This window comes from Ictidomys tridecemlineatus, unplaced genomic scaffold (genome assembly GCF_052094955.1).
Source record: "Ictidomys tridecemlineatus isolate mIctTri1 unplaced genomic scaffold, mIctTri1.hap1 Scaffold_170, whole genome shotgun sequence".
Classification (NCBI taxonomy): domain Eukaryota; kingdom Metazoa; phylum Chordata; class Mammalia; order Rodentia; family Sciuridae; genus Ictidomys; species Ictidomys tridecemlineatus.
The window spans coordinates 332,885-344,831 of NW_027521478.1; the positions used below are offsets into that span (position 1 = coordinate 332,885).

An 11,947-nucleotide genomic window follows, 5' to 3' on the forward strand; every position below is an offset into this window, starting at 1 on the left:
CAGCGTGCAAAAGGGATCCATAAAATCCCCTTATCACTCTCCCCGGCCCCTTTTGTGTTTTCCTGCCAACGCAGCAGGCCTCCTGCTATATAGACCTGCTTGGGCTGGCCGCTTCCAATGTACTGAGCTCACAAGGTCTGTGTCAACCAGCCATGGGGAAGGTAAGCAGAACACAAGTTAAAGAAAAATTTTTAAAAAGAGGAAACAAAGCCTTTGTGCTTTGGGAACAAATGATTTCATTCAAATTACTTTTCCTTTACAGATCACTTTCTACGAGGACAGGAGCTTCCAGGGCCGCTGCTATGAGTGCAGCAGCAACTGCCCCAACCTGCAGACCTACTTCAGCCGCTACAACTCCATCCGCGTGGACAGCGGCAGCTGGATGCTCTATGAGCGTCCCAACTACCAGGGCAACCAGTACTTACTGCGGCGGGGGGAATACCCCGACTACCAACAGTGGATGGGCCTCAGCGACTCCACCAGCTCCTGCCTCCTCATCCCCCCAAGTGAGTTCTGCTGCCTAAGGGACTCACTTGAGGGATGTTTTATTGATGTGGGTTTGAGGGAAAGAATTTTCCCTTTAAAAGTTAAGTGGGCTTTAGACACCTGCCTGGGCCTAGATGTGTACAGGCATGAAAACAAAGAAAAAAAAAACCCATTTAGAAGTGCCAGTTTTATTTTTAATTTCTGTCACCATTAGGTCAAAGTTGTTTGTGACAAATGTAATATCATAATGAGATACACAACAAAACTTGCAGATGGAAAGCTAGCTGGGCATAAGATGGCACTGTTTCTAGCAAATATATTTTTATCTACATGAAAGGAATTTCTAATAAATGAATTAAACACGTTGTACTATAGACTAGAAAACAATGAAAACTCAGTTTATCAAGATAGGTTATGGAAAGGTAGTATCCAAGTTTGTAAAAGTCTTTTAATTTGGAAGTGACTATTAAAACCAAAGTTTCATTGAATTACATTTTTAAAATCTTAAATATGCTGTTAAGTTTATATGTGTATTAATTGGAAGATATTATTCTTATTATGAGAATACTGGTCAAAATAGACTATTTGTTTTTACCCAAAATAGAGGTTTAAGCTAACACAGGGAGTTAGTAATCAAGATATTTGAGTTTGTAATCAATTCTCAGAGTCTGCACCTCTTTAAAATCCCATCTCCTAGATTAGAAAGGAAGGAAGGAAGGAAGGAAGGAAGGAAGGAAGGAAGGAGGGAAGGAAGGAAGGAGGGAAGGAAGGAAGGAAGAAATTAAGCATATGAATATTTGCTAAATGATAGCAGAAAACTTCCATGTACAGCCCTCGAAGCAGTTTTGGAGTCTCAGATTCTATATTCACAACCACAACACCCCGGCTTCCAGATTCATGTGGTGTTTGGATGAATTGTGGAAGAGACTCACTTGCTTTTTCCCATTCTTCTTTTTGTGGATGGAACAGGCAGGCTCCCACCGGATACAGCTATATGAGAGGGAAGACCACAAGGGCCTCATGGTGGAGCTAACCGAGGACTGCTCCTGCATACAGGACAGTTTCCACCTCAATGAGGTTCCCTCCCTCCACGTGCTGAAGGGCTGCTGGGTCCTCTATGAGATGCCCAACTACAGGGGACGGCAGTATCTACTGCAGCCCTAAGAGAACAGGACTGGGGAGCCGTGGATGCTAAGGCAGGCTCTTTGAGAAGGGTGGCAGATTTATACTAAAATAGGTTAACACTTCCATTTTCTCATTTTGGAACCTAATAAAGTATTTAGTCTGTATTGTTGGCAACTGCTTGACTTCTATTTTTCTTTAATTGTGTGCAAATCAAGCCACCTGTAAATGTTAAAGTTTAAGAGATATGGGGCACTCCTGTAATTCTAGCTACTTGGGAAGCTGAGACAGAAGGATCTCAAGTTTGAAGCCTGGGCAACTTTGTGAGACCCTGTCTCATAATGTTTAAAAGAGGAAATATAGCTCAATGATAGAGCATTTGCCCTGAGTTCAATCTCCAATATAGGAAAGGAAAAAAAGACAGAAAGAAAAAGAATGGGGAAGGGACCTGTTCAAGAACTTGAGAGTTTGAACAAGTCCCATAAGTTGGAAGGGCGGGCGTGTCAGAGCCAGAGACATGGCAACTGGTGAATGGAGTAAATATAGGAAATGTGATACATACACACACACACACACACACACACACACACACACACACATACCACATATATACCACAGTGGACTTTACTACTTTACTCAGCCAAAAAGAAGAACTAAATTGTGTCATTTGCCAGAAAGTGGATAGAACTTGAGGGCATTATGTAAACAAAATAAGCCAAACTCATAAAGTCAAAGGTCAAATGTTGTCTCTCATATGAGGAAGATAGAAAAAAGAAAAAAAAGACAGGGTGGGGTGGGGAAGGTGAGGTCTCATGAAAATAGAAGGGAGACCAGTAGAGAAAGGCAATTAGGGGAGAAGGAATAAGGAAAGAAGAGGTATCGGGAAACTAAACTGACCAAATTATATTATTATATTACGTGCAAGTACAAATGTGTAATAATGAATCCTACTATTATGTATAATTATATGGCACCAATAAAATTTTATAAAAAGCTAGAGACATGGGAGAGAGCAATTGCTGGGAAAAAAAGCATTCAGCTGAGGGCCTTGAAGAACAGTATTCTAGAAGTTTTTTTCTGACCCAAGAAGTGGTTGGAAACCCCAAAAGATAGAACCAGATGAGTTGTGAGGGCAAATTCAACTTGGCAAAAAGCGTAACTAGACTATATAAGGAACTGTAGTTTTATTCACTTTCAAATACTATACGATGTAACTAAGGCCAGGGCTGCCAATGATCATTGCTGTGCTTTTGTACAAAGTTACAGGCCCTCCACCTTCTTCAAAAACAGTTCCCCTGAGTGTGACTCCTGGCCAGTACTGGTCTTGGACCAAACATGCAGAATCTGAATGGACATAACATGGCACCCAGCCAATGCAAGTATATGCCACAAACAAAAAGATCTTTAACTACCCAAAATAGGCTCAAATTTAAAGGCATGTTAGAGAAAGCCATAATTTCTATCAATTTCATATAATTTTTATATGAAATAAATTATATATAAATATATAATAATTATAATTTCTCTTCTAGAAATCTTTCCTTGTTTATATAGATACCTTGTGAATCATGCTTCTTTTCTTTATGAAAATGAAATCATGCTGTACATATTAGTCTGCAACTTACTTGTAAAGTGGAATATAATATGGACATGTACCTAGGTTAGAATCAATCTCATTCTTCTTTATGGCAGAATGACATCCCATTCCAGAGGTCCCCTCAATTATTGTACCCTTTCTCCATCGCCATAGGGATTTTCCATTGTTGCTTTTATATATAATGCTGCAAACAATATCATTGTAAATGTTCTCTTATCTTGACATGGCATAATTTCAATAGAATAGAAACCTAGAAGTGACACTTCTTGCTCATTGTGCAAGTTTATTTTTTCTTTTAAAAGACTGCCTAATTATTAGATACTAGGGATCCTTACTTCTCGGAGATAGGATCTTTTTATTTGAGCATCTATTATGGACTAGGTATACATAGCACTGAGGGTGAAAATAACTACCAAAATGAACAAATGGCATTATCTTTATTGCCACAGAGTACTATATGGAAGAAAGTGTAAGTATTAAATCTAGCTAGTAATATCTAATCATTATTTAAGTCAAGCACATTACCAATGGCAAAATAATACAGATTAATCATTTATTCATTGAATACTTTCACTAAGCATTTTAAAATCATTTCATGACAAATTTTTATTGAAAATTAAATGGAATAATATTTATTTATATATTTCTCCTGTTATGTGCTTATATTTGTTAACATTTGGGTTGGAAAAATGTTTTCCTGACATGACATACATATTTAATACTTCCTTATGCATCTTAACCTTTCTACATTTCTTCTTCTTTTTTTTCCTGCTATAGAATAATATCTCCAATGGAAAAAGTTTCTAGTGTGTAGGAAACACTGTCCTCGCCATGATAGTTGGGTAACAGCGGAAGAGCTGCATTGTAGGAACAACCACTTCCTGCCTTTGATTCTTTGGCTGGGTAACAGGAGGCCAAGAAGGAGCTTGTCCCAGGTTCTCTTCCTCTGCTACCTCCAGCTGATCCTCCTCCCATCCCACCTCCATCTCCTACCTTTATTCCCTTTCATTCACTTCTCCAGTACACAGGTCTTGGGGTACAAGCAAAGTGAATCCTCCAATACTGCCCCCCCATTCTATAGGAAGGGAGGAATTTCAACAAGATCCAGTGCTGCCATCTCCTTGTGCTAAAATTATCTAAGGTCTAATTATAAATCTTCTAAGGAACGAAAATCCTAAAAATAATCCAAATATTTTGTAAACACCTTATTTTTTTTTCTTTCTCTCCCACAAAATTAAAGTGAGTTTGCCACCCAACATGAAAATGGCCTCTTTTTTCTTGAGACTTTCAAAAGAGAAATACTAAGGAACCAGTTTCCCATTACTTTTATAGTCAGGTTTGTGCCTTTCTTGGTGAATCATACATCTTAGTGAAGGGTTTTAAAGAACAATAAATATTAATGATAGTTAACAATTTAGGTGGCAGATAGGGATGAAGGTGCCTGGGTAATACCACTTCATTCAATGTGAAATGTCATGTGACAAAAAGAGGATGACAGTTCTATAATAGAAGCTGTTAATAAAGAACATTATCTTGAAGTTTTTAAAAAATAGCTCAATCACATAGGCAGCTTCTATTCTGAACAAGAAGCCTATTATTACAATACTTATGTTCAATAATACAGATGTTCCATTACACTAAGTAACATACCCAGCTTCTCATAGCTAGTCTAAAGTAAGGATAAGACTTCAGCTCAATTTATCTAATGTCCCGAAGTCCATGTTTGTTCTAATATGGGGAGTTCTATGGAGGAATCATTTCTGAAATAATTCTAGGATAGAATTTATCCTAGAATCTGCCAAATTTATAATGATTTGAAAACATTGTAACAAGAAGATCCACCACCCCAAATGCTTACCTTATTTTTCACATAATTTCAGTCGAGCAGTTCTCAACATTTTAGATTTCCCAGGCCAATTTTCTTCAAATGGTTACATAATATTGCCAAATCATATTTTGATGGGCAAAGACATTTTAAACATAAAAACAAAAAAAGAAATTAAAAACTAAGTACCATCTATTCTTACATCATTTTATAAAAGACAGTTGTAAGAGGGCATTTTAGACCCCCAAATTACAAAAGTTTCTACTAACATACACTACAGTCCAGGAAAGAATTCTTGGAAACTTTGACACAATGTAGAGTTTTCTTAATTGGTAGAAAAAAAAACTGACCAAAGTTGAGCAGATTTGAAAACTCTTGTTTTGAGTTGCAAGTCAATGCCTTTGGGTGCCTGGGAGATGGTGTCTATAAGTGAAACACTTCCATTAAGACAACAGGAATGCTGTGGAGTATGTCAAACTGTGAACAGTGTGAACCAATACAAAGCATTATAAAAACCATCTACACACTGCACCAGCCAAACAAAGCATCTAACCATGGACACTGTAATAATTCCCCATGCATCTTCTCTCCCCACCAGGAAATGCCGTGGCACTATGTACACACACACACACACACACACACACACACACACACGCACGCACATGCACACACACATACACAATCTTCCTATGAAGCTTGTGAATATGAGAAAAGTAACTCTGACAATGACGAACATTAAATTTTCTTTCCATCCTAATGGAATGAGACTTAGCTTCATAAAATATTTTGAGTTCTAGAAAATAAGAAGAATGGTATTTTTATGTGCTTCATTTTGTAGACTATTATTTACACTAACTATACAAATGATTGACCCTGCATATAGCAAATCCCTAACCTGAACAAGTCTCTTTCACCATCACTTTTGTTTGAAACCACCCAAAAATGTAGGCAATGTTACTGGACTAGACAGCTCAAGACCATAGAGCCTGTCCTTCATCATTGCTTCCCCCTCCAATGACAGTCTCCATTAGTTATCCTAGGCAAATTGTGAAGAGCTCTCTGCCATAGCTTCTGTGCCACCTCTGTAAGGATTCTTGGGCCTCATGTTTACCTAGCACACTATGTACAACTAGAACTTGTCACTCCTGGAACTTTCTGTAGAACATTTAATCAAGCTACATTTTGGCTTGAGCCATTAGCTTTAAGCTCTATGAGAAGTCTGGGGTGCTTTCTTGTTTCTTCAGTGCCAGGCTGATATACAATTTTCTCTCTTCCCCATCAAAGAAAAATCCAAGTTCAAATCCCCCTGATTGGATTTTCCATATGCATCCTATATTTCAGCTGTAATTTCATGACAACAAGGGCAGTGGTCCCCACAAGTGTCCCCACTATGCTTTTTGAGTTTTTTTGCCCTGCTTCTTTACTTCCTGAATCACACTGTGCATACTCTCTGGGAATCTGAATTTTAATTTTTTTGTTTGTTTGTTTTATTATTTAAGTACAAGAGATTGAACCCAGGGGTACTTAACCACTGAACAACATCCCCAGACCTTTTTATTTAGAGACAGTGTCTCACTAAGTTGCCTAGGGTCTCAATAAGTTGCTGAAGCTGGCTTTGAACTAGCCATCCTCCTGTCTCAGCCTCCAGAACTGCAGGGATTACAGGCATGCACCATCACACCTGGTTCTAGTTCTTTCTCTTTTTACTGCTTGCATCCATCAACCTTCTCTCCAGAGAATCCTGGACTCAGAAATAGCACTGAGAAAAACGTGGTTTCAATTTATTCTTTATTACTTTAATTATAAGATTACTTTTTATGTGTTATGTTCTGGCTACTTATTTTCCACAACCTAAACATAAGTAACTTTCAACATATGCCTTTACATAGTGGCTAACAAGAAACCAGAAAATAAGAATCAAAAGCATATTGCACATAGTCAGCATTTATTCATAAATACCAACTTACAAAGATTTATGACTCAAAGACTTACATGGGTTGACAGAGGGCTGTGACTCATTCTTTGATCATGAAAAAGGCTAGACACATAGGCTATCTTCACTCCAGTGCTCTTTGTAGTCCATCAAACTGTTTTCCAGACCAATAAATATTTTCTAAAGTCTTCCTAGCGTCCCAGCTTCTAGACATTTATTCCTTCCTCTCCCAACACCATTCCAGCCATAGCTCCTCTTTGTGTTTGTACAATAAATTTCCTCTGAGTCAAAGGGCTCTGTTTACTCTTGTTCACCAGAGAACAAAGGCCTGTTTTTGATCCTACTAGAAATGTGTTTCTTAGGAATTTGCTTTTATCTTATAATAAGCTAAGAGGTAATATGTTTTGGTGTTTTTTAAATGTATTCAGTTTTCTTATTTCCTTAGACATCTTCTTTTACTTCTTCTGAGTATCTTAAAACAATTTTCCCTTTGGAATCACAGAACCACAATTAGCTCAGAGAAAGATCTAATTCTCAGACTTCTTGCCCATGCCTCTGCAACAAAAGCAGAACCATGAAGATCCATGTCAGCCGTGTTTTCTACCATATGGAAAATCTGAAACTCTATGAACCCCCAGGGGAAAACACTCCAATTTCTTCCATCTTCTAATCCTGAAGTTCTTCCAAGGGACTAACTTGAAATTTTTAACATTCGTTTGGACCCATTTCCATCCTTTTTCATAGCCAGTATTCTAGATGGGTGCACATAGACATCATGGAAGTTCTTAACAGATTAACCTATATTTATCATTTTAAGACTTTGCTTTTCTTACTCCCCCACTTAGACTTCTTTTGTTTTTTCCCAACGTGTATGAATAAAAGTGTGGACTATATATGAAATGGCTGAAGCTCTATTTCTATTATTAAATAGACAATATCCCAAATTAGTTTTTTTTTCCCAAACCATCTCAATAGCATCAGCCAGTGATACCAACTCGAATCCTCCAGAGAGAATGGGAACACAATGAGTCCGTGGACTATGACAGCAAAGAGAAAAGAGAGAGACTTGCCCCTGCCCCCCCCCCCCCGCAGGCCCCTTTTGTTCCGTTCTGCCAACGCAGCAGCAGCCCTCCACTATATAGACCGCCCGCCGCGGCCCCACACACTGAGCTCGCACCGTCCGCCTCCACCAGCCAGGGGGAAGGTGAGCCCGGAGGGGGAGGGTGCCAGGGGCCCAGGAAGGGGCGCTGGCACCTGGGGACCCGACGCCGCCTCAGGCCTCTGAGCCCGCGCCTGGCCTTGCCTTGCAGATCACCTTCTATGAGGACAGGGGCTTCCAGGGCCGCCACTATGAATGCAGCAGCGACCACTCCAACCTGCAGCCCTACTTCAGCCACTACAACTCGGTGCGCGTGGACAGCGGCTGCTGGATGCTCTATGAGCAGCCCAACTACTTGGGAGGCCAGTACTTCCTCCGGCGGTGGGACTACCGCGACTACCAGCAGTGGATGGGCCTCAGCGACTCGGTCCGCTCCTGTCGCCATCCCCCACGTGAGTCCGGTTCATCCCGGGACGAGGCCTTGAGGACCCTGACTGCATAGTTTCCTGCAAATGTTAATCATTTGAAGTACAGGTGATCATTCAGAATGAAAAACAACCTGTTTGGGAAAAAGATCCACAAAAGCTGTAGTGGATTCCTTCAATCCAGTCCCCTCACCCACCCTCCCACACACAGAGACACAAAAGCAAAGCATTACTCAGATACCCACTAATCAATGGATATTTATTACCTAGAACTGTGTTAGCAGCCCTGGGAAAGGAATGTATATGATTCAAGTCCTGACCTGGAATCATTTAGAATGGCAATGTAGACAAATCACTAATACCTAATAGAAGAGTGATTATGTGCCTGATGGTATGGTAGTTATTGAGCATAAGTGATTTTTTTTAAAGACTCTCCCTTCTTTGCTCCCAATGTGAATATTTTAGTTCACCTCAAAGTACTTTTCTCAATGGAGAGCAACAAAGAATTTGCCCATGTGCCACATATATTTCTCTGTGTTTTAAAACACTAAAATTTGTGAAAATTTAGTCCTTGAACTTCCTGGTTTTTCTTTCCAATTTTTCCATATTCTATTCAAAAATTGAGTATGGATTGTCTGAGACCTAAGATGTTTAGTGTTTTACATTTTATCTTTTATTTCTGTTTTAAAATAAAACATTTCCTTAAAATGGGGGAGAGAGAAGAGAGAGAGAGAGAGAGAGAGAGAGAGAGAGAGAGAGAGAGAGAGAGAGAGAGAGAGATCAGCTGTTAAAGGTTTGGGTTTCTCTGTAGTACAGGGGTAATATCTTAATGTATTCAGGAGCAGTATATCTTTCTTGGTCATTCAGTCAAACTTTATCTTGGAAAGATACTAAACCTCTGCCCTCAGTAAGGAGAAAGTCCTAAAAATTAGGGATTATTTTTTTTAAATCTACTTCAAAATGACTCGAACCAGTTCTCTCTAAACTGGCCTGCACTAATGTGTTAACGATATTTCTTTTTTGCTTTTCTCCCCTTCCTGTTTCTGGGCCTGCCAGGCTGGCTCCCACAGGATCAGACTGTATGAGAGGGAAGAATACAGAGGCCAGATGGTAGAGATCACTGAGGATTGCCCCTCTGTTCAGGACCGCTTCCACTTGAGTGAGATCTACTCCCTGAACGTGCTGGAGGGCAGCTGGGTCCTCTATGAGCTGCCCAACTACCGCGGACGGCAGTACCTACTGAGGCCGGGGGCTATGAACGCCCGAGTGGGCTCTTTGCGGAGGGTCATGGATTTCTATTGAAATGTGTTCTCCTTCATTGTTTTTCAATCTGGTAACTAATAAAATATTTTCTTTGTGTTCCTGGCATCGATTTGCTTGTGTTGTTTTTTTCTCTCCTACCTCCTAATAATAATTTTATTTGCACACATCTGTGCGGGCATGTGTGCGCACTCACACACACACACACACACACACACACACACACACACACATACACACACCACAGTGCAAATGGCAAACCAGATGTGTGATCCACAGGTAAGAAAGGAAATTCTCACAATACAAATAGAAGTACACCTTCATATTAAGAGAACTTTACGGTTTACAAAATACTTTCATAATATCTCCTTGTACTCTAGACTTTAAACAACTTTACTGCTTCAAACGAGATTTTTAGAAATCTATTCAGTTTTTAGTTTTCTCTGAAGACTGAAACTCTGAAAGTCAAGACTCAGACAATGTGACCTACTTTTGAGATCAGAGATTCTAAACCTGGATACCATAAAGGATTTTGGAAGGTTCTGAATCCCCTAAACTTGTAGACAATAGTTGAGTTCATGAATCTGTCAGATTCCCTTCTTGCTGAGGTGACCATGTAACACTCTCCTGGTCATTGAAACATAATTGGAGAAATGTTAATAGGGAGATAGAAGAGATGGTTCTGGAAAAATATCTTTCTTTCCAAAGAGAGAGAGCAGATGTTCCTGGTGCCACAATTACCTCATTTCTGTAAACTTACACAAAAGAAGTGACAAGTGAGAGAGAAAGGTCAGGAGAATTGCGGAGATGTTGCCCTGATGCAATGGAGGTTCTGAAGCAATGCCAAGACCCTTTTTCCTTGAGATTTCCAAGAAAGGAAGTAAAACAAACCCATGTTTGTTTAAGCTCAGTGTTAACTGGGTGTTACCTGCAGCTCAACCCAGATTTCCAGATGAACTTCAGGTGAATTTTCTTGTTTAAACCTTATTCAGAATCTCAGAGTTCCCTGTTTGAAAATGAAAAATTAAAAAGAAAAGAAAAGAGAGGGAGGAAAAGAAAAGAGAGGGAGGAGAAGGAGAAAGTAGACATTATGGAATAATGTAGTCATGTTTTACATAACTTAGACCTGTAGACCAGCTAACCTAGAAAATTCATTTTATACAAGGTAAACTGAAGTCCAATTCTATTGTCACATGGTCAGTTATAATAATGTGTCATCAGAATCCAGAATCACAGCTCAGAAAATTACTGATTTCCCATTATGGAATCAGGAAGATTTTTGTCAAAGTAATGACAGCACTGGCTTAAGGATTCTTACCAGGAAGTCTTTGCAAACAACCAATCAGAAATTGAATTAAATACTTTGGATAATCCAGAATGACATTTCTCCCTGTGCAGGCATGCACACATCCACATACATGCAGTTATATGTCCTTATCTAGCTTTATATATACATAGTATGTGTGTTAGTATAATATCTATAAGAACACAGGGAAATAGAACATTGTATTTACTTATGCACGCTCTGTCCCCACCCCTTGCTTCTCTTTTCCTTTTTGTTTCCTTTGTGTACTTGAGATGGAATCCAGGACCTTGTGCATGCTAGGCAAGTACCCTACCATTGAGCTACATTTCCCACCCTGTTTTATCTTACTTGTGCTCTCACTGCTAGAATTTTAGAAAGGAGAAATGACTAAGTGCCTAGAATCATTTTCCTGATTAAAAATCTTTGCTGTTTCTCTATTACACAGAGGAAAAAATTAAATTCCTTCAAGAACCTGGCCCCAACTTGCCCACTTCATTACCTATTACCTGGCCCCTGTAGATCTCTGCATCCGTGTCGCTGAATCCTCCATGCACAGCAAACACGGCCACATCTCTTTGTCCTTGTTCACATCTTTTCTTGACTTGGATTACTTGTCCCTACCTTCTGGTGTTCTGCTTTTCCTTCAAAGCAAGGTCAAAATTTGTCTTTAATCCCCCATCCCAAACTGCATCTGAGCCAGTTAGGATGTTTTAGAGTGAAAGTAGCAGCAACTCCATGCATATGCAAGAGGTAAGCAATACAGAAACCTATTAGCTCAGATGGCAGGAAGTCCTGAGATAGCACAGGATTTAGGGATGGTTGATTCAGCAGCTCAACACTATCACCTGGGCCCCAGGTTTTTGTCTGTTTCCCACCATACTTAGCATTATCCTG

At 39.6% G+C, this 11,947-nt stretch overlaps 2 protein-coding genes across 5 annotated transcripts; both read left to right on the forward strand.

Annotated features, from left to right (window-relative positions):
• On the forward strand, positions 1 to 1,662 carry LOC144372829 (gamma-crystallin C-like). Of its 4 annotated transcripts, none has more exons than XM_078036062.1 (3): positions 1 to 161; positions 263 to 506; positions 1,457 to 1,662. In XM_078036062.1, the coding sequence occupies exons 1-3, from the start codon at positions 153 to 155 to the stop codon at positions 1,648 to 1,650; spliced, it is 447 nt and encodes a 148-aa protein (XP_077892188.1). In that variant the 5' UTR covers positions 1 to 152; the 3' UTR covers positions 1,651 to 1,662. The 4 variants fall into 4 exon arrangements, with proteins under 4 accessions (XP_077892188.1, XP_077892189.1, XP_077892186.1 ...); XM_078036063.1 differs by having other exon boundaries at positions 1,460 to 1,662; XM_078036060.1 differs by having other exon boundaries at positions 263 to 501; positions 1,449 to 1,662.
• A 6,731-nt stretch (positions 1,663 to 8,393) lies between these two features.
• LOC144372827 (gamma-crystallin D-like) lies at positions 8,394 to 9,855 on the forward strand. Its single transcript, XM_078036059.1, has 3 exons — positions 8,394 to 8,514; positions 9,135 to 9,136; positions 9,544 to 9,855. Exons 1-3 carry the CDS (start codon positions 8,394 to 8,396, stop codon positions 9,787 to 9,789), a joined length of 369 nt encoding a protein of 122 aa, XP_077892185.1. The 3' UTR covers positions 9,790 to 9,855.
• The last annotated feature ends 2,092 nt before the right edge of the window (positions 9,856 to 11,947 follow it).

Excerpts from the sequence above, each read along its gene's own strand:
- LOC144372829 (XM_078036060.1), top strand. Across the intron at positions 502-1,448 it reads AGCTCCTGCCTCCTCATCCC|GGAACAGGCAGGCTCCCACC; the intron begins CCCAAGTGAGTT and ends CTTTTTGTGGAT.
- LOC144372827 (XM_078036059.1), top strand. The coding sequence starts at position 8,394 with ATGCTCTATGAGCAGCCCAACTACTTGGGAGGCCAGTACTTCCTCCGG.